The sequence below is a fragment of the Penicillium longicatenatum genome, assembly GCF_028827895.1.
Source record: "Penicillium longicatenatum strain IBT 33135 chromosome Unknown contig_11_segment0_segment0, whole genome shotgun sequence".
Taxonomy (NCBI): Eukaryota; Fungi; Ascomycota; class Eurotiomycetes; order Eurotiales; family Aspergillaceae; genus Penicillium; species Penicillium longicatenatum.
Genome location: NW_026643117.1, coordinates 825,784 through 852,088, shown reverse-complemented (window position 1 = coordinate 852,088; position 26,305 = coordinate 825,784). Strand labels below are relative to the sequence as shown.

Genomic DNA, 26,305 nt, shown 5'->3' with positions numbered 1-26,305 from the left:
GAACCAGTAAAAAGACACCTGAAGTAGACCGGAATATATTCGAAACACCCAATCTAACACGACAAGGCCATAGTTATGCAGGTACCCTCAAGTGCCGACCATCATGTGCAAGGTCGCTCGAGCTAAGAAACCTTCAGAGTAACTACATCTGGCTGCATTCGGCAGCTCACATATTGTATTTACCCCTATGCTCAATTGGCATCTCAGTTTGCCAGCCACACGTCTTGCTCCCGACCATATCCAAATGGAATCCACGAATCATTAAAATACTGTTGAAGAACAGTTTGCGTGTAGTTCATATCATCAACACAATAACCACCCCCAGTAGGCCCGATATGCGCACAATGAACATCAGGCCTGTACTGTACCATATGATCATGAACCTCCCGACACAAAAGTGTATTCCGACCCAGTTCATAACTCTTTCCAAACCGAGTCTTCTGAGTTAGATAGTCATAGCAACTCAGACCATCTGCAGGATATTGCTGATTATCTCCAGTACAATGCGCATCATGAGTTTTACAAATATCCTTAGCAAGGATATCAGTAACGATTGAAACGGCACCGGCTGAAGTGGTATTGTATTTAGTCGCCGTCGAATCGAGCAAGAAATTCAAGAGATAGTCAAACCAGCGGAATGTGGCATCGTACTGCGCGATTTTGCCATCTTCGTTGAATTCGATCCAGGTGTCAATTGTCACGGGGATCGTCACGCCGAATGTGGTGGCGTTGAAGGTGACGACGGTTGTTGCTGAGGCAATGTTGTCGTTTGCTGCAAATTGGGTGATACTGTAATCAATTGGAATGCCCACAAGACTGACAGCCGTTGCATCTGCGAACAGGCCAAAGATATATTCGCGGTTTAATTCGTCGCCATCGAATGTGCGGGTGATGTCGACGCGTCCTTGGACCTTGATTTGATTATGAGATTAGAATTATACATGCAATTCATCATTCGTCTGACTCGAGCCTTACATCGGATGCGAAGATGGTGGATGCGTTCCCTTGGATCTGAATTTTGTTTGCAGGATATAGAAAAGCGTCCCAGAAGGTCTTCTCAAGGTTCCATAGTTGTTTATAGGTGAATGTTGAGTTCGAGGGCTTCGATTGGGAGTTCCGGGCCGATTCAGCACCACTCACGAAAAGTGCGGACAGAATCGTTACCAGGAAGGGGTTTGGAAAAAGCATAGTGAGATGCCGGTCAGACTTTAATCTCAAGAAAACATTAAATCGGATCTCGAGATGCTTTATATTTAGTCAACTATTTTCGCCCCGACAAGGAAGTCATATATTTAAAAAACGCAGCCATGTGGCCAAACACCCACGTTATATACGTTGGCTGGCGATATTATACATTAACCAGGCACTCTACGAGGTAACCCTGCTACAGTTCGATCAAGGGAGACACACAGCAACTATTTGACGCCCCCATGCGGTAGACGAGAGGAATTAGAGTGATGATTGGCTTGGATCCTGATCTTGGATGGGAATATCGAGATCGATGGTCGAGAATCAAACTCCGTCCAAGGTCGGCCTCGTGTAAAACTAGCCAAAGATTGGAAGATCAGTGAACTTCTTTGCAGATTCGCCCCCCATTTTCCGCCCTATTGAAAAGTCTTGGCGGACCTTGGCGATCCTATCGATGGTGGCCTGGATATACATGTTTCTGATTGGCTGCTCATGAGCCTGTTCATTCCAGCCCCTTGCTGACCATAATGGAAGATATGTTGTTACTTCTCGATCCCCACCCATTGAGCTTTTCAAATGAGGGGGCTGACTAGTGTTCACAGCAAGGGGAAAGCGTAAGCTGCTTTTTGTTTTGTCCAGATTGCCCGCCGCCTGATTACTATTCCAGAGCTTGTTATCGTTCCTTCAAGACCTTCAGCTCAATATTAGATTGCTAACCCGAGACTATGACTCCTCAGTTCATGAGTCAGAACCTCAGTGAGTCATTTAATACTATCGAGGTCTTCCTTCGTTCCTGAAGCGCTTAGCGTGGTTGGCCCAGGGCCAATAGAATGGGTTCGGTCGTTCGGTCATCCACTGTCCCCGAGCCGGACTCCGTTGAGGCATCAAGCAAGCGGCCCCAACCCCGGCCCGCCTATCAAAGCGAGGGCTTGGCAGAGCTGGTGGTCCGTGGGAGGTTTACATTGAATGTTAGATATAAAGTTGCACTTCTAGAGTGTATACAGTAGATTATCAAAAATTTTCCTTTGTTCCAGGCGATTTCCTTTTCACCCTCAATCATGTCCAAGTTGATTACTGTTTTTGGAGCCACTGGAAACCAGGGTGGCTCTGTTATCCGCACTATTCTTGCGGATTCATGCCTGTCCAAAGAGTTCCGTATCAGGGGGGTCACCCGCGATGTGAACAAGGATTCTTCGAAAGCGTTGACTGCTCAAGGAGTTGAAGTTGTTCAGGTATGCTTTGTGCTAATCTTGAAAAGACCTACCTCATCCCCAAGAAGCTGACCCGAGCTGTTCTTAGGGCGACATGTCGTCCCCCGAAGACATGAAGAGAGTTGTGCAGGGCTCAGATATTGTGTTTCTCGTCACCAATTTCTGGGAACATCAGTCGGCCGAGCCAGAGATTGCTCAGGGCAAGACCGTTGCAGATGCTTGTAAAGCAGAGGGCGTGAGGCATCTGATCTTCTCGTCTTTGATTGATGTAACCAAAGAGTCCAACGGCCGCCTTGTTCACGTTACGCATTTCGATGGAAAAGCAGAGATTGAGCGATATATTAGACAAATTGGCCTTTCAGCTTCCTTTGTCATGCCTGGGATCTTTACAACTGAATTGTTCAACTTGATTCACAAGCAGGAGGATGGCTCTTGTATTCTTGCAACGCCCACATCGACTCAATCGCCTGCACCTTTCATTGACATTGTTGCCGATATGGGTAAAACTCTCCCATGTCTTAATACGTGTATTTCTTCATCATTAACTAACTGATCTTGTAGGTAAATTTGTTTGTGCGGCCATGTTGAATCAGTCCGACTCAGGTCAGAACACCATTTGTGCCTCCAGCGATTATTATAAGTGGGATGATATCCCTTCGCACTTTGAAGCAGCGACTGGGAAGAAATTGATGGTCGTGACTGTTCCAGGTGAAGTATTCAAATCATTCCTACCTGGGCTGTCCCCTGAGATGAAGGAAGAGATCTACGAGAACTTGATGCTCCTTGAGGATCCTGGATATTATGCCGGTGCCGATTTGACTTCGAGTTTGAACCTCTTGTCTGAAAAGCCTGTGGGATTGACTGAATTCTTTACGCTGAACAAGGACAGATGGTGAATAGAATGAGCTCATCCGACATGTCTGTTCCTTATCTCGGGTGGCACAATGGATTCATTTACGAAAGTCTATAATGCATGAATTTTTCAGAGTCTTGCCTCACCCCACTCTTGCCCAGCTCCAAGGTTACATTCGCTATTGATACCGCATACTTCTATATTCTTCATTCGGACAAGATACCCTGCTAATACGTAGCGACTGCGTCAAAGGGAGGCTAGCAAATGCATTCCTCTAACCTTGGAAAGAGTGACGTGTTTCGTCAGCGGCTTGGTCTTGTGACCGTTTGCGCTCAAATAGAGTACATAGTAACACAGAGTTCAGACACACGATGGTAAAGACTTCAGCTGTCTCACACTTACCGCAACGGCTGAAGAAGAGATCATTGAATCCCACATCATGGTCAACCCTTCTTGCATGATCCCGGGAACAGGTCTGCTCACTATCCGTGGGTCGATACTGTGTCTAAGATTATTGCCCGTGAGGTGGGTCTCGAGTTCTTGAATCCATCCCTTACCTCATCTCAACATCAAATACGTGTCTAGGACATCCGTCAGTTCATTAACGCCAATCAACCACCTAGACCTGTCTTCATTTCAGGTCTTCTGTACCAACGTGAAGCTTAGCGGGAAAATTCCGCCAGATGTGCAACAGTTCAGCATTATTTATTGAAAGACCAACCACTCTAGGTCTTTCATCAATGTATTAGTAACACCCCAAAGGCTGCTGTCCTTGCTTCACACTTTTACGTGTAAAATTCCACCACAATTATCATGTTTTCTTTCTTTCCACCTCCTCAGCCTTTCTCCCACACTGCGTGCACTAAGGGCATCATAGACTTACCCTCGACGATGAACCCCATCAATGAAGGACCTGTAAGCTCTACCCATGGAAAAATACCTAGATACTAGTGGAAGCTCCAGGATAATATCTCTATTGGTGATGAAACATCGCAATAGCTTCATGTCCCACTATCACCTGTCGCGCTCTCTTCCCCACCCCCTCTTATTTTGCTGGGCACATTGGCCAACATTGATTATACATTGATTATAAAACAGGCTAACCACATGATCTGGACTTCTAGGATAAAGCCGAGAAGACGACAAATAAGCAACAGGATGTGACCCCAGCCAGCCAGCCCGAAAATGACCCAAATGAAATGAGAAAGGAAGAAGAGGAGAAGCTCACCGAGGAGAAGACAAAGCAGAAGCCAGGTAAGAGCATGACTCTCTTTCTATATCATCTATGACATCATGTCGGACTTAATAAGTTTGTTGCCTGTAGCAAATGCTAACGCAAGATAGTCCATGCCATGACGCAGGCGCACTTCATGGAAATCGGAATGGATATCTTGAGGCGACGAACTTCTGCAGCTACTGAGCTTGAGTCACTTGAGCGCCGAATCCTTGCAGGGCTGGAGACTGATGAAACATTGACGCCAAAGGCCGATGAGCTCACAGTACAGCTTGAGGCTTTGATAAAAGATCAAGAGAAGCTCCGTGACCTGATGCAACGTCACTCTTGATTTGCTCGATGTGGATTGCTAGGAAAGAGATGTTTTCATGGAGCAGCGGACCATTATGTGTTGTATGTTTTGAATGGAAATTAGGCTGTGGAAGACCTTCTGGAAGGAACAAAATGTGAACGGTGTATTCACGAGGTGATGTCTTGTTATGTAAAACCCTGGAATGGAACACTAGTTACCTTTGTCATGTCATTTATCCGTAGCCCTTCATACCCAAAGCATATTCTTGCTCGTCGAATAGCTGAGGGAATCTTTGACTGTAAAGAGAATTTTAATTCCGTGCCAGACGCAATTCTAGAGCCGCCAGAGCAAAGTTTGTTCAACTTGCCGCAAAGGTAGACGTCGGCTGGATCCAACCAAGCAATGGCAGCTGCTTAGCAGTGTAGACAGCAAAAGGGCTGGAAAGTGGAGATCTAGTTCATTTTATACATAGAGTGGCGATTGGAGATGTCTTGCAGCTATAAGACGGAGCAGTGACGTCAAGTCAAGCCATCCAAACCTTGGCTTGGCTTTTCTCTAACTCTCACACCAATAGTAATGACCGTCGCACAAGCCAAGCACCACCCTGCCGATATAAAAGGCAACCCAATCCATGCACCCTCCCACTCCATGCCGATCTTGAAAGTCGTCGCTAGCAATGGCCCAGAGATCAGCAGGCCAAGGCACTCAAGCACGCTCATGGTGGTGAAAAGCAAGCTAGTAGGTTGCCCTTCCGCCATCGTGACCAACAGGCCACGCATGGCCGGGTCAGAACCAAAACCCAAAGAACATACAACAAGACTTATGATAAGGACAACGGACGTGTTCGCTAGGCCCATACCGAACATTCCAACGGTCAGGCAAATAAGGCCTGCGCGTGCCAGCCACAAGTCCTTCGAGATCGGTGTGAGTCCCAGATTCTGCATGAAAACCTGGCTGATAAAGGGAAGAGCCAAGGTGACCACGGACATCTGAACGGTGGCGGTTACTGGATATAAGAGATTGGCCTTGAGAAAACACATCAGCTTTTGAACTTTGCTTTTGACAGTAGTATCTTAATCTCTTACCTCAGCCCAAGTCCATTGAAATCGTTTGGTCATATACTGCATAAGAATTGTTGGTACACTCTTGCCAAGCGATGTGAACAGGAATGTCGACAGCAGGAGACCGAGTTGTTTATTCTCCCAGAACATGATTCGAATCAAAGCGACCGCCTTTTTGACACCATCGAAAAAATCCTTCTGCAGGTCTGGTGACGACTCATCAAGGTCAGAGGAATTATCCTCATCGCTGCTCTGCATGGATTTTATGCTATCGGTACTGGGAAGAAAAAACGTTGCCAGCGTAGCGGCTGACAAGAACCCCATTCCGATGTACACCGCGAACCAATTCCCGTGAGACATAGCGGCGTATGTCAATGGCGAGCCGACTAGCTTACCCACCAAGCCAATTGCGCTGATATAAAAAAACACAGTAGAACTGCAGAGGAAAATTAGCTTTTGCGTTTGTCGAATGGAGCCATGCAAGCTTGATATCATCTACCGTTCCGCTCCAGTCGAGAAATCAGCTGCGATCGTATACATCATGGCCGCATTGACGTAAACCCCACCACCGATTATGCTCAAGCCAGCGCAAAGCCACGTTAAGCGAAGAGGAAAAATATCGGGAAACGAAGCTTGTCAACTTAGTAAACACTGCTCCGCATGCCAGGGAAAAGCTATTCGAACATACAGATAATGACGTAGCAAGCTTCTGTTAGCACGAGCCCAAATGTGGATAGAGCGAGAATAAATCTATGACCGTACTTTTCTGCCATCATCCCATATGGGAGGGCAGTTATCATTCCCGGGAGCAATGATATGGTAAGCTGCCAGCCCTTGAGGAAGGATAGCTCGGCTTGCACGATCTCAGTCTTGCATCTGGGGTCCACGCTTGCGTCATTTGCAGAGGCAGGAAAGTATTTTTGACAAATTATTGCCTCCTGTATAGGGTATAGAGGTGTTTCCACCACCATCATTGATAATTCAATGACCAGAAAAACAATTACGTAGGGAAGGGCGGTAGCCAGACGGCGCGAAGTGGGGATTTCCCCACCTTGAGGCTTTGAAGAGGGGTCATCTTGTGTGGGAGTTGGGGGGAGGAGAGGACTCGTCTCGCAACATGAAGGTGAAGACATTCCAGAATATTGAGACAAATATTGGCCGAAATAATGACGGAAAGAGTATTGTCTCAGTGTATCGGGGGACGGGGTTGGAACATGGATTGTTCAGCGATCATGGGGATGACGGCCGTCTAATTGCTGTTTTCAACCAAGTGGCACCTTGAGGAGATAGATTAGAGGGGAATATTGCATATAAGCTGAAATGAACCAATCTATTTCAGTTAGATTGTTGAAAGTCACGCAGATAAGATATGAAACTACCGTTGTTATTGGTTGAAATCGGCCGCCCATCATTCCCGGCGACCTGCGCTAAACCTCATAACGGCGCTAGGGGCGGTGCACACCCCGGGCTCATTGGCTATAGCCCTCTTGTTAATTAAAGCTCACTGGTTCTCGATATCACCACGCTGTAAGCTAGTTCTTAGAGGATCTTATCGCTGGGGCTGCCATGTGCACACACGCAATCTCAAGTACCCATGTGTTCTGTCGTCTCTGTGGACGGAATGTGCCGAAGTGGGTCTGCGTTATGCTGGCTTATATGTTTAGCTAACCGGGTCAATCTAATGTGCTCTAGCATCTTATATTGGCTTCTGGATGCTAAAGTGACGTTAGTGCAATGCGTGTCCGAATACTTTAGTAAACGACGAGCGATAAAACTTAAGCTTCATGGGCGATCGCGTGCTCGTGGCAGAAAATACGGTTGAATGAGATCGAGAACCCAATTTAGGTTCCAAATTCGTCTGTTTTGGGCTGCCCAGGCGAGACGGGAAAAGCTTATCTTGACCTCGCGAGCAATTATCGGTACATAGAGACAATATTCCTCGCGGAGGCTAGGGAGATCTAATCACCTTGATTTGTCAGAGCTGGGCGGGTCACGTTCCCAATAATGTAGCATTGTTCACGATGAATTTCCCAAGACTTCAGTTATAACATGTACAAAAATTCAAACTAAGATATATTGAATGCTCATAATCTCGCACGGGTATGAACATGAATGTCCCTCATCCTGCTTATCATTCGCAGGGTCAATGCCGCGCAGACGGATGTACCTCGGCCAGCCTGGACATCAGCAGTACTGCTGTTTCGCTGAACAGCAAAACGTGCATTGATGCCTTGCCGGAGAACACTCATCTTAAATAAAGCGAATGAGTTCGCCCACATTATCTCTGCTTGTGGGTTCCACCCTGCCACCCTGCTGTACCAAGCAAGACACTCGGTGATCGAAGGCAGACCCACAACACCAGCTGGGGACCGCGACGGAAGTGATAGTGTCTCAGCTGCAGATGAAGACATCTCAGCGATTGTCCAAGGCTGTAAAAGACTCGCAAGATCTGAGAGTGGATGACCGATCGTGGAAGATTCCCAGCTAAGCCAAGGTCAGTAGTTGAGCAAAGAAATCATTGAAGATGCTTGGTGTACATACTTGAGAATACCGATCACTCGGGGCTCTGTTTTATGAAAGACGATGTTTTTGAGTTTGAAGTCGCCATGGATGAGAGAAGCACGGTTTCTTGGTTGGTAATCCCCGTCAGAAAAAAATTGAATCATTTCATCTATGCCAGGCACCTTTCCAACTGGCCTGTGAGTCTTGGAATCAATCAAAACACGTTGAGATAGCTCAGAGTCCTTTAAATTCTGAAGTTGGCGCCTGTAGTAGCCACTTCGGTGGCCGAAACTATCCAAACCCACTACATCAATGTTGACATTGTGGAGTGTCGCCAATATTGTCATGACCTCATGCCATCTAGATCAATCGAAACTTATTAGCTTTATGATCAAAGCGAAGCACGATTACAGTGAGTGTATGGAGTTATGGAAACCCACATTTCATGACGCTCTCTTGGTGAAAACCCGGGCAAGCTCGGGTCGTTAAAAGTTCGGCCATCCAAAAACTCCACAATAGAAAAAGATGTTCCAAGGATGCTGGGGTCTTCACATAAGCAGTATGGCTTTGGCACAGGAATATTTGAATTTTCCAGGGCGCGTAGAGCACGGTACTGGCGCTCAAGTCTATGGGTAGTATTTGCCACAGATGACCCTGGTGGGTATTTGCGCATGACCAGTTGGTTTCCAGCGCGATCTTTGATAAAGTATGTCGGACTGGACTTGCTAATGCCAAGCTAATTGGAGATGTCGCAGGGTTAGAAGCACACTCGTATCTCGATCAACATGGAGATCATCATACCTGCGTGACCCAAATCGGTCCCTGGACGTGCGGTATATTTTGGCTGAGATACTTCTCCAGCGCCACAATATCGATGGGCTGGAAAATTGGTGGTGACATCGCGGAAAATTTCAAAGTCATTTTCCCGGCAAAAAGTTGAAGAAAAAAGGAAAGAAAAGTGGCAGGCAAGTCAAAATATCTACTGATCAGTTGCATGATCAATCTACCCCGCAGCGTTTACCCCGGACTTTTTGCAGCCAATCAGCACGACCGACGGAGCTCGGCTTTGCCTCTCCCCCACTTGTTAGTGGCTCGACAAATGTCACGCTGTCATCCACGAATCAGTAAATTGAACATTCTAACCGCGGTAAAATTGTATAAATTTATCGTTGACTTCCACAATACACAAAACCCCTCGGTTCAAATGGGATGTTTAACAACAAACTTTTGCATGCTAGCCTTGCCAGACACAGAGTCGATCATGGCACGGATTCCTTCCTCCCCTCCCTTGACCACCACAACATTGGGCATGCAGTATCCATTCCCGTAACTTGAAATAGCCCAGTCAGTAGCTTCGTCGATTTTATCTTGCATACCCTGATCGGCTGGGAACTTAAGAACAGGTCCATTAGGGATTTTGAAGTCTACATCAACATTCCTGCAGGCAAATGTGCCACTCCAATGGTGCTTCGCATCGCTCGTAGCGGGGATTGGAGAGGTAAACAAAAGATCGCTCAAATCATCCACACAAGCCTCACAGAGGCCGGTTGACGAAGGCTCTCCGCGGAATACAATGGAATCAATCACACGTCTGAGTGGCTTTGTAGTATACTTTGATAGAGCGGAGCGGATCTTCTGCACAACATCCTTATCATTATAGTCAAAACACTCCGTTGCGCCGATCTCCAGGATCTTAGCGTGGTTCTTCGGGGAGGCGGTGGTAAGGATGGGGTAGCATCCAGCTTTTTTAGCCAGTTGTATACAAGCACTCCCAACAGCACTCGAACCACCCCAAACTAAAAGTGGTTCAGCCTCATTTTCGAACGATAGATGGAGCTGGTTGAAGAGGGCATCGGCAGCGGTGTGAGTCACAACCATAAGGCAAGCAGCATCTTCCATCGGCATGGAAGGAGGAACATGATAAACGAAATGTCTGGCGCAGTGAAAGTCCTGGTGTGCGCCATACTGGTTTGGCTTGTCATATGCCGGGGCAGCGAATCCAAGAACACGGTCGCCGTGTTTAAATTTATCGCTTCTACTGGCTCCTGCTTCGATCACGATCCCCGAGAAATCATAACCGGCGACACAATTGTTAAAACCGAGCTTCGGGTGAGCAAGGTCGGCTGGGTTGACTCCGGAAAATTGAACCTCAACGAGGACCCCGGTTGAGAGGGGCTCGTAGATTTCGTCGACTGTGCCGATATACGGCTTGCCGTCTTGGTCGGTGAAAATTGCGCGGGTGGGGGCACTCATTATGTGCTTGGAAGGATTAGCTGTTCCAAGATACCTAGGTAGGGGAAGATTAAATGAGAAATCTGAAACTCTATAGCCTTTAAATAACCTTGATGGGTACTCAAGCTTTAAAGAAGATTTATAATCGTCAAACACATCGGCAATCGGATGTGAGGACGCCGGCGGCCCCGTCGGCCCCGCAGACGCCGAAGAACTTTCGGCTCAACATTTGAATCGCTACAGTATGATTCAATAGTCTGCTGATTGAAGCAGTCTTGGGAGAATGTCAATTTCATGGTCTGCACATTAAATTTCGAAGAAATGTTTAATACTGCAGGATATGAAGAGCCAAACTAAGAACAAGAAACATCGAAATCTTTCTCTTATCAGAATAGTGAAATGACCTATTTCAGGTGGCTGTCATGTTAGAGGAAACTTTGCAAAACTGTTTGGTACTGCTTTAGACATGGCGAAGCCTAATATTGAAAAAAAAATAAGATAGATATAAGTACCTACGAGAGCGCCAAATGCCAACTGATCAGAGCCCTGTAGCAAAATGAGGAACACTTAATTTTTAACCTACAGGAGTGGAGCCTGTTTTCCATTGCGCTGACAATAATGCTTGAAATTCCAGATTTCAGCCTTCGGCGAACTTCGACACATGTATGATAGGGTGCCTTCCAGTCTCGAGTTTCAGCTAAATTTAGAGAAATGTGGGAAAGGATCGATATTCAAAAATATGTCCACAGTACTGATTCTAGAGAGGGGTCCAAGGATAGCTCCGTTGCAAGGTGTGTCGCACTGCATACGAGAGATTACCCGAGTGTGAGCCTAGATAGAGCAAATAGAACTGTTCTGATGTCAGGTAGCCCTTGCTAGTTTGCCCTCGCTATCGTAATTTGCTGTACGACATGGTAAGAAAGGGGTTTATTTACCGCAAGCCCGATTCAAAAGATAGTCGAAGGGCTAGCTACTTAATTTACAGATGGCATCCTTTCAATGATTACAGATAGGCCCAAGTCCCATGCCAATAGAGAGCTACGGTAGAATATTATATTGGGTATTAGTACATGGTGTAAGTCTCTTTCAATTCGTAGATATTGCAGTGTTTGCGGGCGAAGACAAAAGGTATGGGCCCAGGTGCATAAATCCGAGAGGCGTCACTCACCAGAGCCAGTGCATCAATCCTCTCGGCAATAGGGATTAATGCACGATTCAAAAAGCCAAGTACAACCAAGAGATGCAGGCAATGCTATGTAAGTGGTGAGCGGGGGAGGGGCACTGAGTGGGACCCCGCATATGATCCAGGCATTCTGACGCGGGGCTAGTTTCTCAGACCTTGATTCATTGCATGATCTAGAAATAGCTCATTATTATAAGTAAGGGTATCTCTCGGGTGCTATCTTGGAATGTAATCTAGCCATCTATCTCACTAGGCAGTACACCCCCTTCAAAACAGTATATTTTGCCACGATGTTGTGGGACTCGATTATTCTGAAAGTAGCGCCCGGGTGGTACTCGTCCAGCCTAAGTATGCTTCTGCTCGCCATTGCTGTAATACTTGTTCGCATGCTTTATAACCGATATTGCAGCTCTCTTTCCAAATACCCAGGACCTTTTTTTGCATCTTGCACAAGATTCTGGTTAGGTAGGACCGTATGAATACACATGATGTTATTCCAACGCATGTTGACGATGCTTTTTCAGTGTATATCGCAAGGGCTGGCCATGTCGAAGACTATTACCTCGAAGTACATCGTAAATATGGTACTCAACACAGCAGTGCCTTTCGCAGTTTGACGCTGACCGCGATCATAGGACCAATAGTGAGAATCGGCCCCAATGAACTGTCCTTCGCGTCCCCCGAGGCCGCTGTAGACATCTTTCGGACAGGAAGAAGGTTCCATAAAACAGATTTCTATACAACATTTCTACCTGATGGGATTAAAGACATCTTCACGGAGATACGCGAGAAGGTGCATAGTGGAAAGAAAAGATATGCAGTCCCTCCTTATAGCCTCGCATCAGTGAAGAAGCAAAATCAGCAAATTGAAGGTATCACATTAGACTTGCTTGCAATTATGGACTCTGTTGCTGTCAAAAATCACACGGAAACCTTTGATCTCGGTAGTTGGCTACACTTTTTGGCCTTCGACGTGGGCATATTTGATCCTTTCCTTCATCACATAATTGCTGAAACAGACATTTAGGTTCTTGCACAATTTGCATTCGACCGCCCATTTGGGTTCTTGAAGCAAGGCAGAGACGTTGATCAGTTCATTTCTTCCATCAGTCAATCGACATACGAAAGTTCCTTTCTCGGGCAAATACCAAAGCTTGAGCGCCTGACACGTTCCAACCCTTTGTGGAAATACGTTCCCTTCTTGCTAAAGAATAAACTGAGATTGATGCTCGAAACTGCCGAGTCGGTCTTGAATGAATTTCAGCAGACTGATAGCGAAAAGTCGAGGACAGCTGCCTGCTTGTTGAAATCCCTTCTAGATGCACATGTCAACAATCCAGAGCATTTTGGCATAGATGATGTAATGGCGATTTCTATGGGTGCCATGTAGGGCAACCTACCTGCGATCGTTGAGGTCGTGCATTGAATTTCGACTCAATAACTAACAACGCTACAGTGCTGCCGGTTCGGATACTACTGCATCAACAATGCACAGTTTCTGCTGGCATGTCTTGGCAAATCCCAACGTTCACCGCAAACTAGCAGCTGAGCTTTTGGATGCACCGCTCTCACCTATCGTCCAATACTATCAAGCGATCGCACTTCCGTATTTCCAGGCCTGTCTGAAGGAGACTATGCGACTGCAGCCTGCCCTTCCCTTCAATATTACACGTACAGTGCCAGAGGGGGGTGCCACTGTAAACGGTACCTTTTTACCCGGGTCCACCCGCGTCGGTGTCAGTGCCTGGGTTATGCACCGAGATGAGACAGTTTTTGGAACCGACAGCAGAGTGTTCAGACCTGAAAGATGGATTGAAGTCGATGATGAAAAGCTGAGAAAAATGGAAAGATGCATGTTTCAGGTATGATATCTTCAGGACCCAATTCCTTCACAAATCGCTTTCGAAAATCTTAAAACTCGATGAATCATTGATTCTAATTGCATGTAGTTTGGAGGAGGCTCTCATGCCTGTATTGGAAGACATCTAATATCACTCTTAAAATGCGCTCACCTCAGTGAGATATTTGGAGATTTTCGAAGTCTGCCCATCAGTGACAAAAAGTCATTTGTGTATGGATGAAAATATATGTACGATCTAGGTGCAGATATTGCCTTTGACTATCACAACCCTTAAGTGGGGTATCGAGTTCGTGATGAGACAGATGATGCAATAGAGCTGGTTTTGGTACTATCTCAACCCTGCAATCGGCGGCAATTTGCGCCACTATCATCTCATCAATGGGAGTAAGCTATGCAGCGCTACTCGATTTTCGATACCAAGTGTAAAAGTCGACATCCAAGTGACAATGGTGTATACTATGATTGACGGCAGATACGTAGCTTGTAGTTCATGGTGCATCATTGCATGTCCAAATATGAAAATTGTTAACGAACGCTTCAAACATTATAATCAGACTTAGTAGTGATAAGCGTTTTTTTGTGCAAGTCTGGCTAGGCACAGATGAATTCGCATTGATAACCGGGCTGTGGGTTTCACGGCATATGCAGATCGCCCAAATGGTTTGTTACACGACTTCAGGCCTGCGCCAAGACCGCAGTTGATATCAATCTGGATTTACTTTCGGGGCTGTGGCTTGCATTAGTGCGATTGTCGGAAATACCCCGACCTTGATGCCCATATCTCTGGAACCAGCTCTTTTTGGTCTTCGCGTGAATCGTAGTGTTCACCACGAGACTAATTCCATATTCACCACTTTGCTTTAGCCTTGCTCCAACCTTTCCACGCCTTTTGGCTTTTCCCAATGCGACACAAGTTCTTTATCTCCATGGCCACGGGACAGGGTCTAACGTGATGGAATATCAATTTCCTGCATTGAAAAGAGCACCACTTATTACCTGGGAGTTCCACGACCTTTGTGGCGAAGAGAGCTGTCTAATAGCTCCCGGAAATTGACTGACTTGCGCTCTGAACAGTTTCACGCAATGACTGACTGCAAAGGTATTTGCATATACTAGGAACTGAAACCAAGTCTCCCGAGCCGTATCGAATATGCAACAACTGCTCTCTTGGGAGAGATGATTTCCCAAAACGGTCCTTTGATTGGTGCAATTGGCTTCAGTCAGGGTGCATCTATTCTCGTCGTGTATCTTACTGAACAGAAGATGGTTTGTCCGAAATAAGAGGCTTTCTCTTCAATTCGTCATGATCTGCTCCACGGCAGCACCCTTGGCAACCAATCCTGAGTATCAGCAGCGTTTGCTGCGCCCACTTCGCAAGACGAGGCACGCATTCGATCCTGCCGAGACACAGAAATCGCAAAGCTCCCTAGTGACTCCCGCGCTGCTATAACCTCAGTTACGGCCTTACTGGACGCCATCAAACCGATCACGCATGAGCCGTGCAGCTATTATTTGGATCGGCCATTGTCAGAGGTTCGGTTCATGCTGCATCTAGAGCTGTGCCAAATCCACCTTGCAGTTCCAACAGTTCATATTCGAGGAATAAATGAGCCTCCCACGATGTGCACCTGTGAATTGTTGGTTGATAAGTTTTGAACCTTGGAATCGAGTGCTCGGGCACACCGTGGGACAAAATTTCCCGCGATCCAGACCAGAGATACGCCAGATATTGTCTGCTATGGAGTGAGTTATTGCACAGAATCAACTAGCCATTTATTAACCATGCTGGTGCGGTCAAATTCATTATTGATGCGGCCTGCAGAAGATCTTAATGTTGTGAAGCTATAGGCGATATAATGTGCTGAGTAATGGCCGTTAAATCTACTCTACCTGCTGTAGCTTTGTCCATAAGGTGTCATTGCCTCACCATGACTCGATGCGTACGAAATAGGTAGAATACGTTGATTTCCAAAGTAACATTGATCACAATGTGTAATAATACTGGCATCCACAAAGCTCGCTGTGGCACGATATAACCAGATGTCGCGAACGACTATCACTGCCTAAAATGGAACAGGAGAGTTTTCGCTGTCTGAATCGGGAGATTTCCTCTGTCACAAAGGGTAGTACAAGATCTGCAAAAGCGTACAGATATGATGCGAAATGCGCCACTTATCTACATACACTCAACCCTGGTTCTATTCTCTTCCAGATTCACGCTAATGCAACGAATAGCAAATTTGAAAGGGATCAGCGCCGCTGCTCACATCTCACTGCATTAATCCAGATTGGTATCCCCCTGTGGAACTATATGAGCCCTCCATTCGAACGTCGAATTACTTACTCAAATGCGTCGCAGACAGGCAGAACGAAATAAATCTTTCGCATCAATCACTAATTCAGATTTCCCCCTCACATCCTTTTCTCACTCTGTCATATACCTTTCAGTATGGGCTCAGCTGGAATTCAGGGCCGGCTTCTAACGCAAATCTTGGATGATTTGGCACAAAAGTCACCTTCTTCGTTGTATTGCATCCATCCCACCTCACAAGCCAGCGACAATGATTGGTGCCATATCTCTGTCCAGCAATTTGCTCAAGCCGTTGACCGATTGGCTTGGTGGATCGACCACAAGCTGGGTGGGCAGAAGGAGCAACAAGTTTTGGCTTACATTGGTACCAATGATTTGAGATATGGAGCATTCATACTAGCATGTATGAAATTAGGACACGCGGTAGGATTACACCTCGCAAAATGCTTTGTGTGTATCCCAACATCTGACCGCATGTATTAGACTTTGCTACTCTCGACCCGGAACTCTCAAGAAGCCCAGCGACATCTTCTACAGTCTACGAAGTGCTCTATCCTAGTGGATGGGATTGAAAAAGCACAGCTGCAACATCAAGTCGATGACCTCGAGGCCAACTCTTCCGATGTTCCGTTTGACCGATGGAAGATTGACTCGATGTGGGATGTTTTCTCATCTAGTCCAGTTCCACCGTGCCCCCACAGTGTACAGTTCGCGGATGTTGAAGACCTTCCTGCTGTCATAATTCATAGTTCTGGCACTACAGGAAATCCTAAGCCTATTACCGTGACTCATGGCTATCTCGCTACTCTAGACAACTTGAGGGCGCTTCCTGTGCCTTCAGGACGTCAATCTTGTTTTATGTTTCACCTTCAGCAAGGAAAACTACGCTTCTACTATAGCCCATTCTTCCATTTCATGGGTCTTGTTTGTATTTCCGAGTGTCTCTTTTACCAAACTCCATTCTTGCTTACGCCGGACCGTCCGTTAACCACGAAATTGTTCACTCGGATCATGAACATGGATTATGCTCCCACTTGGGGTCTCTTTAATCCATACGCCCTCGAAGAGCTCGCGGGCTCTGAAGAAGGGCTTCGAGCACTAAAGAAGCTTTCTGCCGTAAATTACGGTGGGGCACCGATGGGACAGGCAACAGGGGAGAAGCTAACATCAGTTCTCAGACTCCAAACTATAATTGGAAGCAGCGAGACTGCCTATACCCCCGCGTTGCTCTGTGTTGATCCTGCGGACTGGTCTTATCATGAGTGGAATCCAGCATTTGAACTTCGCATGGAGGATACAGGGGAAGGTTTGTGGGAGTTGGTCTTACCAAGGCCAAAGCAACTTTATTTTCACGGTATCTTCCACTCGCATCCACACCTAGACGAATATCGAACCGGTGATCTCTTTCGCCCTCATCCCTCTAAGCCTGGACTTTGGAAGTACGATGGTCGAGGAGACGATATTCTTGTCCTGAGTAATGGGGAGAAATTCAACCCCATTGAGGCAGAGAAGCTGATTGAGTCTCATACGTTTGTGAGACATGCCGCCATATTCGGTCGGGATCGTTTTCAGGCGGCCTTGTTGATAGAGCTGAATTGGGAAGAATTGCCTCCTTCTTGGACACCCAATGAGCTGAAGCGAACAATCTGGCCTGTTGTTGAACAAGGGAATGAACTTTTACCAGCCCATGGGAAAGTCCTTGAAAGTCACATTGCATTCAGCTCTCAAGACAGACCTTTTACTTTATCTCCAAAAGGAACGCTCCGGCGACGCGATATTGCCAAAACGTACGAGACCGTCTTAGACGGCCTTTACCATCCGGAGGGGACCAATGCGCAATCTTCTAAGCATGTTGAAGAAGTTCCGGGAACTCAGCTTTCCGAAATTCGCGAATGGATTCAAGACCAGATTGCGCAGATACTTGCTCAAGACGCTATCGGCTCTAATACCGATCTGGCCGCTCTAGGTATGGATTCGCTTCAGACTGTCCGGCTTGTTCAAGTTTTGCAACTTGCCGAAGATAAGCTGCATGTCAATCAGAAGAATGACAACTGGACTAGCGCGATGGTTTACGACTTAGAGACAATCCCGCTGCTAGCCCAAACTCTATATAAGCGCATTCACGGATCTGAACCTGAAAGTGACTCAACCAAACCAAGTATTTCGTCACGGGAGGATACTTTGATAAAGTCAATCTGGCAGCAAGCACAATTCCTTGGATCGGGTGGATTGACGGTAGTCCTGACAGGCTCAACTGGTGAGCTGGGTAGCTACATCCTCGACATGCTATTGAAGGATCCATCAATCACGCAGATATATTGTTTAAATCGGTCCGCCGACGCAGCAGAGCGACAAGTCATGAGCTTCGAAAAGAAGCAGCTCTCCAGCACTTGGTTAACAGAGACTTCTCGCGTACAGTTCTGGCTGAGCAGCCTAGGTGAAGAATATCTCGGTCTGACACCAGAAAAATACGACTTTCTCGAGCAAAATGTCGACATTGTCATGCACAATTCCTGGCTTGTGAACTTCAACCAGCCAATCGCTAATTTTGAGACACACATCATCGGGGTTCGACGACTATTGAAACTGATTGAAAACTCCTCTCACAATGCTAATTTCCATTTCGTCTCCTCTGTCTCAACCGTCCTGGGCCAGCCCATGCCTTCGGGATCGCCCATTCCAGAGGGTTTGCCGCAAATGACGGGGCCACTTCGGCAGGGGTATGGAGAGTCGAAATATGTCGGCGAAAATCTCTGCCAAATTGCGTCCGAGCGCAACAGATCGCAAATTGCAATCCATCGCGTTGGTCAGCTTGGTGGACCATCTAACCCCGAGGCGGGAATGTGGAACATGCGCGATTGGCTCCCGTCTTTGGTGTGGTCGTCGCAAACTATGCGCAAGCTACCTGATAGCTTGGGCCCATTTCAGGTGGACTGGCTTCCGATTGTACGTAACCGCTTGAAGGTAAAAGAAAGGAATCTATAGAAGATAACTGACAAGTTCTAGGATGTCGCCGCTCGTATAATGACGGAAATTGTCAGGAATCGCCGTGACCAAACTTCCTCTGCATTGGCCATCTACCATATCACAAACCCAAAGATAGCACAGTGGGAATCACTTACTGGACTGGTAGCCAAGGCATGCGGTGCCAGCATTGTCTCTCTTGAAGAATGGGTCCAGAGTCTAGAGCATCTGGTCAGCAGTGGGGATGTTGATCTCCATAAGCTCCCTGCTGCAGGACTATTGGATTTCTTCCGAATGCTCGTCACTCGGCAAAGCTACCCGATGCCAAGCATGGACGTTGCAAATACTCAAGCGGCCTCTCTTAGTTTGCGCGAAATGGGTCCTGTTGACGAGAGGCTCATGGAGACGTGGCTACGACAGTGGAAGGAAGTGATCCCGGAATTGGCAATTTGAGGTCGTATTACATCATTAGTCCAACTGCCGTCGTTCGAATATATCCCAGCCCGGTGGAAAATGGGAGGAACTTGAAATTATTTTTTTCCCATCTACTCTGCGACGATAGAGAAATTGGAGTATGTTTATAGAAATGATCTGCACCCCGTCGGCCCCGTCGGCCCCGCAGTGGGGAAATAAGGTGTTCCTCATCATGACTAAGCGGAACTCATAACGTATTTCCCAAGCAACCCGGACGCCCGGTCGGCCCGGACACCCCAAAACACATAGTAAATGCGATAAATTACAACTTGATATTTCAACAACCACGCATGAAAATCTTATTAGATTTTAGATACTATTTCCTTAGGATAGGCATAGTTTAGCTTTGGATTTTTGAGTCCTTTAGTTGAGGATTCTACAATGTTACCATAAAATACGCTGTGATTCGGCTACTTAAGGTCTAAATATATATCTCTAACTCAACCACTGAAAGAATTTAATCAAATCCGGGGTAAGATAGAGGGTAGTATAAGGAACATTTGTTTAAAAGGAGAATATAAGATAATGTCTGGTTGTTGAGATATCAAGTTGTAATTTATCGCATTTACTATGTGTTTTGGGGTGTCCGGGCCGACCGGGCGTTCGGCTTGCTTGGGAAATACGTTATAAAGCCGTTTCCGATTCCAATTCCTAACCCCGAAAGCCTAAAGGTGAAGATGGCATTGCGGGGCGGGATGATGTAGAACTCATGTAGCTTCGAAGCATGCGACAGCAACCAGTGCGAGTAGGAACCCACACGCCGCATAATGAGGAGTAGAATACGACTGGACATGGGTAATGTCTGCATGCTGGCCAGCTTTGTGAAAACCACTACAAATATATTCTTGATATGGAAGTGTGTCGAGCAATAATGGGTTACCAAGAAGTCCGCTCATTGTTGGTATTTTTAAAGATCACCCTTTCAAGTGACATTTTCATTAGTCACCGTTTCGTTGTCGGCAAATGACGGGGCACCCCCTTTCAATATTTGGTGCAGTGAGCGTTTGATAGCATCTGCCTGGCGGGACCAAGCTTTGTCATGACTTAGGATTCTCATGGCTTCTTTGAGGGTGCGGGACATGCTATCCTGGCCATTGAGGATACCAATCCCAGTAATATGAATTTTCTTGCGGGTTTGAAATGTGCCCAATATCCACTTTTCCTGTAAATCTGCGTCCATAGTTTGGTCGATTCGGAAGATTTCCTCCTGACCCCCATTCAGATGGGACCGTGGGATTACGTATTTATCGTAATTCCAGATGTATAGAGTGACCATCAGCAGAAGGAATGAGTCGAAAGGGTCGAATTGATGCTGAGAGCGAATTATGCGGAACAGTTGAGTAGCATGCAAAAGGCCCTGACGAGCTTTATTCGGGCTCGTATGTAGTAGGTCTTCGATATGTTGCCAGGCGGCACGAACTTCCTCGCTTTGGGCCATCCACCCCGAAGAGAGGTACAATGGCCGATATTTGATGAAGCGTAAGAGCCTCAGGATGAGAGAGAATTTTGCAATAATCAGACAGATAGGTGAGTCGTAGCGGTGTTCGGTAACAGCCTGTTGGAATCGTCCGAGAATGGCATCAACGCTATCTTCTTCGGGCTCGGCAGCGTGTGGCCTTTCTGTATAATCCACAATCCTGTGGTTTGTTATATGATGCGCGCCAAATAATGATTTCAGTGAATGCTGCTCAGAGGCCTGCCTTTCAGCAACATATACTGAAACTGTCGATATCCAAAGTGCCGGGTCGCTTAACCGGGCGATGCGATCGTGATCAATAACGTCTGTTTTGAGTAGGGAAAGTGTTCCGAGACATTCTTCGGCATCTGATCGATCCTTGTCAGATATGGGATTTGTCTCAACCCTGTTGGATGTGATGATTTACTTCTCTGCAGGGCTCTAAGCCGCTCCCAGTCATGAGAGCTCTTACACCGCCATAGGTCATCATGACACGGCATACTGATATGCAGGTCACCAACCGCAATGATAGTTGGGAGATCTAACAAGATCAATTGACAGCATTCCATTACTTTCGAGTTTTAAATCAGTTATGAGGCACGGAACATAGGCAACATTGTTTTTAAATAAAAAGGACTTACACCATGTAAAGTAAATGACTCGCTTCCAAGACTCTGTCGCAACCCATCTACTCCAATCTGCGTTCGGGATACTAGCATTTGACAAGATCCAGCTCTTTGCGAAGAGAATACCTGGAACCAGAAGAGGGCGACACATCGTGATCAGCACATGCCGTTGGTATTGCAAATGCATCATACCCTCTCGTGTTCCACCGAAAAGAAGGGCGAAGTTGAATAGAAGAGTCGCCTGGGATAGTTCAAGATCATTTTGCATTGACAACGCGTAATTGAGCTATTGTTGTAATTTAGCATAGCACAATGGGCTGTATTAAAGACAATTTGACGACATACCTTTCGGAGCAAGGACACTCGGATGACCTTCACTAAATCAGAGAATACTTTGGCCCGGATTGACAGTCGCGAGTACTGACTGCCGATGGCGGCTATTGCTAGGTAAAGCAACCATGAAGAGCTTCGAGCTCCAAATGTACTTTGGTGGATAATTGGGAAGCTCGGGTGAAAATGTTCAAAGTAAAGCTGCGTGCATATATGGAGAATTTCCAAAGAGTGGAGTCTTGGGAGAGATGCTTCTGGTGAAGACCGACTGACTTCAGCAAACAGAGCACATATGCTTCCATATGTTTCATTTGAAGGTCTAGGGACATGTGCGTAGTCCTCAGATATTAAAATGTCCTGGTCTTCCTCTGTGAGGTTGATTCCTTGCACATAATCATTCGGCTGGCCTTTAGAGAGAGGCCTAGGAACTGCACTAGAATGTCTTGAGACGTCTTGAGAAGCAGTTGACAGCTCCACTCCCAGCTCAGCTCCATGTGACATTGATGGCGGTTGCGTAATTGTCCCTGCAAGTACAGAAGTCGGTTGAAGACTGGAATGGTCGCCAGACATAGTGTAATTCTCGAAGGTATCATCCAGAGGCCAAAGTAGAAATGATTCAAAAATAGAAGCGACATCATTGCATTGTGCTGTTTGCTCAAAATGATTTGAGACAGCAGGGTCTGCATATGCCCCACCCGGAAAGGTGGCGCTGCCTAGACCTTTGGGATCCGAATAACTTGTGTTTATAGGGGAGATCCCGGATGCAAGAGATGGCTCACAAACATCATGTGCTCTCAATATTCGGTCATTTGGATCAATCGTTCTTTGTTCAATGGTGCCCGGAATGATTTCATGTTCTTGCGGCCCCACTTCCCTGGAGCCCCTTGGGAACTGGCAAAGCCAATTTTTATGATTGCAGCGATCACATGGATGAAATCCAGAACAGCGCTGTTTTGATTTGACACAATTGAGACAAGCACATGGTGCTCTCGGCAATGACTTTTGGACTTTTGTTGCTACCTGTCCGTGAGTTGCTGAATGGCGTTGCAATGTATCTCTGAAGAAAAAAGGTTATTTCATCTGCAGAGGTTCGCATTTGCGAAAAGCGTACCTCCTCGTGAATCGTTTGTCACAGACATCACATTTGAAATCCTTCTTCCTAGAATGGCTCTGGAGATGACGCTCAAAGTGCTCACGTCGCCTGAAGGACGTAGAGCAGACGTTGCAATTGTACCTTCTCGGTGGAGAGGAGATCTCATTGATGCTTGGGGGTGAGTAAAGATATGATACATCATGTTGATAAGATGTTTGAGACCCTTGAGGTAGATTTGCCATTGTGAGGAAGCAGGCCAGTGTACATGGAGCTTGACGCGAGTTAAAACATCTTGAAGAGCGAACATGCGGAGTCAGCGGAACTTGCAGATCACATGACACAAAAGCGGGGAACGGTCCCACTTCGCTCCCTGACGGGCAGTCGGTACATCACTTCCATCATCTCTGTTCCATGAACGTAAGCTTCAGTTCAAGTCTGTTTGTTCGTCACGTTTACCTCGTGTAACAGCTTTCAGTGCTTCCCAACCCTTCTAACGCCGCGCCGGCATCATTGGACAAGGTTATGAAGAAGAAATTTATGTCTCCCAACGTCTGTACCTCTCAATTCATATTGTCTATGTGAATTTACTCGGCTGACCCCACAATGTGGTGCCGTGGGGGATTTACAGGGCTTGACTACATATTGAGTTTGTCCTTCGAAAAAGTATAGGTGTTTGTCGACGTTCAATTTTGCCTATAGAATCACATTTATAGATGGGCTGAGTAGCTAAATTTATGTACACATGCACCTGGTGCGTCCAAGAAGTTCCGTCAAAGAATTCTTGCAAAAGCCGTCATGGACCTTCGGATCTCTCTCGGAAAATAATCCCGAAATTAGTGCACGAATTTGAAGACACAGCCCTGCACGATAGGCTGAAACGTATCTTGTTTGTTACCGGGTCCCCAGATCCTTTTACTGACGAGGCTTGAATTCGACAGGTAGTCCGGGCTTCTGGTAGGCCAAGGTGAAATGGTCAAGGGCATCAGGCTTGACGTGTTCTTTGGGAAGACTCAGTTCGTAGTTGCGGAATAGGTAAGCAAATGTGAGCGTGATTTCAGCAGGTGCGACACTGTAACGACAACGATGTGAGTAGATGTAACAAATAATGGTTATAAAGGGATTCAAGGTCTCCAAGACTCACTTCTGTCCGAGACACATTCTTGCGCCCTTGGAAAATGTGCACATCCACTGTTCCAAGCCTTTGGATTCTGGTCCAATCCAACGGTCCGGGTTGAACTCCCGGGCGTCAGGTCCCCACGCATCCACAGAAGTGTGCATGGTGTATGTTGACATGCCAACAATTGTCTATAAGTTGAAGGAGGTATCTCGTTAGCGCCATCTCAATGGCAGAGACAAGGTTTGTTCCATGGGCGATGAAACTTACACCTGGAGGCACGACTTTGCCTTCAACAACGAATGGGTCCCCGTTGGGGACAACGCGAGGAAGACGACCTGGTACAGCCATTCCAACTCTGATTGACTCTTTAACACAAGCCGCCTTGCGAACTGTCAGTAGGTTTCTTGTTGAGTTCACTGCCCATGGAATATTAACATACCAAGTATTCCACTTTCTCCAAGGCTTGAAGTGAGATCAGGGTTCCAGTTTCCGGCATGGCCTCATCAATGGCCTGCACAAGACGTCTTTTGATTTTGTCATTGGAAAGAATGTGAATGAATCCAGTTGTAAGAGTAGATGCGGTCGTATCAGCACCGGCGATAAGAATGTCCATCGCTTCAGAAACCTTGGCATCATTCGAGATCGACTTCAGGCTATCGAAGATAACAGGGTAAGGGGATGTCTCGGAAGATGTTTGCCAGTATCGCATGCAGCTTGCCGTAAACTTGAATTGAGATGTCAGTATTACTGATTGAACTTGAATGGAGTTCCTGGTGTACCATACCTCTTGAAGGTCTAGAATAGAGCGGAGCTTGGGGTTCAGAATCTTGACAGCACCCGTTGGTAGAATCTTCACGATTTGTCGGAGCACTGCATTATACTGTAAGTCTACAATACTTTGAGAGCCAACATCGAAAGCGTCAAGGAACCATGAGTCTAGTTCATCACTCTTCTCTTCGATGAGGTTAGCCGATTTCGCGAAGGCGAATTCTGTGATAATTTCAGTGGTTAAGAGGCTGTCACGAGGTGTTAGAGTATTGCTGAGTAGTGCTGAGTACTAGAGACTCACCGAACTGCGTTGTAAACATCAATTTTCTTAGTTGTACAAAGTCGATTGATTTTAGCGGATAGCAAATGGATTTTCTGACAAATGAGAGGTTCCAGCTTGTAAACACCAACTTTAGAGAACAAAGGGTTCAGCATGCGTCGGCGCTCCTTGTGTAGGTGAGGCTCAAGCTCGGCGAAAACAGTGTGCGGTGTGTTGAATCCATCGTAAAATGCCGCATGTTTGAGAAATGGCTTTGACTGATTGTAGATCACTTTGTACAGCTCGATATCGGTAATGTGAAGCTCATTGGGTCCAATCCGAAGAGCTTTGGTGTCTATATTTTATTTGAAAAATTAGTAACTATGCCACTTCATGGCCCTTGCCTGTTCGATAGATCACCAGTTGAATACATACTGTACTTTTCATGAAGAGTTTCGAATGTTTCTTCTGCTCTTCCACTTTTTGTAACCTTGTAAAGCCAGTTTTCTGAAGTGCATGCCTCTGGAAGTCCTTTGAAAGAAGTCAGAGGATGCATGTGTATGCGGTATGTCCGAAGTGCAAGCTTAGCGATGAGCGCCACAAAGATGACCAAAGCTAGACCAGTGGCCATTTCTGGAAATCCCACATCGGAAGCACCCCACGAGAATGGCAAAGTCATCTGCTTGGCCATTTTGTCGCACTAGACTCTGAATGGAAACGTTCGTGAGATGAATAGAACAGTGAACAGGGCAGAAAACATGCTGCTTTTATGGTACCGATTCTGGTGGCCTATTAGAAGAGATATTTTTGTCATTTGCCCTGCTGCAGGATAGTCCAATGCGATACGTTGTCCACAGGTCTGGTGCTGGTCCAGAAGCCCTCTGAAGAAGATAATTGGATAATCTGCCAATCAACACACGCAATGAGGGTAAATCAGATTGCTCCTTCGGCCCCGTCGGCCCCGTCGGCAAAGTCTTCAGTCGGGTAGCCGTCCTACCCGATGCGGAATGTTCTAAAAACGAAGACAATAAAAAGATATGCAGATCATAACAATTGACCTTAATTTGAAGAATCTTTAAATCCGTCATCCAGGCGCACAATCGCTGTGTGGAGCTAGGTATGGAAAGTGGACAATGAAAGAAGGCGAATGGGGACTAGTGATTTTTCATTCACACTGGTGGTACTATTCTTTGGGTCACACAGTCTACCTTGAATACGATCTGAAGCCTCTGAACTGCGGTCGTAAAATAACGAGGGTATTTTCTGCTGCATATTCACATGTCTTCAGAT

At 46.4% G+C, this 26,305-nt stretch overlaps 10 protein-coding genes across 10 annotated transcripts; 4 read left to right on the top strand and 6 right to left on the bottom strand.

The window, feature by feature from the left end:
- Positions 1–203: 203 nt before the first annotated feature.
- N7484_000310 (uncharacterized protein) lies at positions 204–1,188 on the bottom strand (the record flags this gene model as incomplete). Its single annotated transcript, XM_057110731.1, has 2 exons — positions 204–911; positions 976–1,188. 2 exons carry the CDS (start codon positions 1,186–1,188, stop codon positions 204–206), a joined length of 921 nt encoding a protein of 306 aa, XP_056977957.1.
- A 1,058-nt stretch (positions 1,189–2,246) lies between these two features.
- Positions 2,247–3,295, top strand: N7484_000309 (NmrA/HSCARG family protein; the record flags this gene model as incomplete). The annotated part of the gene is made up of 3 exons (XM_057110730.1): positions 2,247–2,420; positions 2,488–2,899; positions 2,961–3,295. 3 exons carry the CDS (start codon positions 2,247–2,249, stop codon positions 3,293–3,295), a joined length of 921 nt encoding a protein of 306 aa, XP_056977956.1.
- An 848-nt stretch (positions 3,296–4,143) lies between these two features.
- Positions 4,144–4,817, top strand: N7484_000308 (uncharacterized protein; the record flags this gene model as incomplete). Its single annotated transcript, XM_057110729.1, has 3 exons — positions 4,144–4,167; positions 4,377–4,506; positions 4,597–4,817. 3 exons carry the CDS (start codon positions 4,144–4,146, stop codon positions 4,815–4,817), a joined length of 375 nt encoding a protein of 124 aa, XP_056977955.1.
- Positions 4,818–5,230: 413 nt separating this feature from the next.
- Positions 5,231–6,972, bottom strand: N7484_000307 (MFS transporter; the record flags this gene model as incomplete). The annotated part of the gene is made up of 5 exons (XM_057110728.1): positions 5,231–5,275; positions 5,345–5,803; positions 5,864–6,275; positions 6,339–6,471; positions 6,528–6,972. 5 exons carry the CDS (start codon positions 6,970–6,972, stop codon positions 5,231–5,233), a joined length of 1,494 nt encoding a protein of 497 aa, XP_056977954.1.
- Positions 6,973–7,923: 951 nt separating this feature from the next.
- N7484_000306 (phosphotransferase family protein) lies at positions 7,924–9,241 on the bottom strand (the record flags this gene model as incomplete). The annotated part of the gene is made up of 4 exons (XM_057110727.1): positions 7,924–8,323; positions 8,381–8,701; positions 8,782–9,077; positions 9,143–9,241. 4 exons carry the CDS (start codon positions 9,239–9,241, stop codon positions 7,924–7,926), a joined length of 1,116 nt encoding a protein of 371 aa, XP_056977953.1.
- Positions 9,242–9,541: 300 nt separating this feature from the next.
- Positions 9,542–10,594, bottom strand: N7484_000305 (zinc-binding alcohol dehydrogenase family protein; the record flags this gene model as incomplete). The annotated part of the gene is made up of 1 exon (XM_057110726.1): positions 9,542–10,594. The coding sequence occupies one exon, from the start codon at positions 10,592–10,594 to the stop codon at positions 9,542–9,544; it is 1,053 nt and encodes a 350-aa protein (XP_056977952.1).
- Positions 10,595–12,231: 1,637 nt separating this feature from the next.
- On the top strand, positions 12,232–13,624 carry N7484_000304 (uncharacterized protein; the record flags this gene model as incomplete). Its single annotated transcript, XM_057110725.1, has 4 exons — positions 12,232–12,340; positions 12,392–12,729; positions 12,784–13,142; positions 13,213–13,624. The coding sequence occupies 4 exons, from the start codon at positions 12,232–12,234 to the stop codon at positions 13,622–13,624; spliced, it is 1,218 nt and encodes a 405-aa protein (XP_056977951.1).
- Positions 13,625–16,066: 2,442 nt separating this feature from the next.
- On the top strand, positions 16,067–19,345 carry N7484_000303 (NRPS-like enzyme; the record flags this gene model as incomplete). Its single annotated transcript, XM_057110724.1, has 3 exons — positions 16,067–16,351; positions 16,412–18,874; positions 18,935–19,345. 3 exons carry the CDS (start codon positions 16,067–16,069, stop codon positions 19,343–19,345), a joined length of 3,159 nt encoding a protein of 1,052 aa, XP_056977950.1.
- Positions 19,346–20,288: 943 nt separating this feature from the next.
- N7484_000302 (uncharacterized protein) lies at positions 20,289–22,279 on the bottom strand (the record flags this gene model as incomplete). Its single annotated transcript, XM_057110723.1, has 4 exons — positions 20,289–21,190; positions 21,325–21,363; positions 21,464–21,734; positions 21,794–22,279. The coding sequence occupies 4 exons, from the start codon at positions 22,277–22,279 to the stop codon at positions 20,289–20,291; spliced, it is 1,698 nt and encodes a 565-aa protein (XP_056977949.1).
- A 1,504-nt stretch (positions 22,280–23,783) lies between these two features.
- N7484_000301 (cytochrome P450) lies at positions 23,784–25,706 on the bottom strand (the record flags this gene model as incomplete). Its single annotated transcript, XM_057110722.1, has 7 exons — positions 23,784–23,940; positions 24,013–24,176; positions 24,256–24,369; positions 24,428–24,712; positions 24,773–25,004; positions 25,058–25,370; positions 25,451–25,706. The coding sequence occupies 7 exons, from the start codon at positions 25,704–25,706 to the stop codon at positions 23,784–23,786; spliced, it is 1,521 nt and encodes a 506-aa protein (XP_056977948.1).
- Positions 25,707–26,305: the final 599 nt, after the last annotated feature.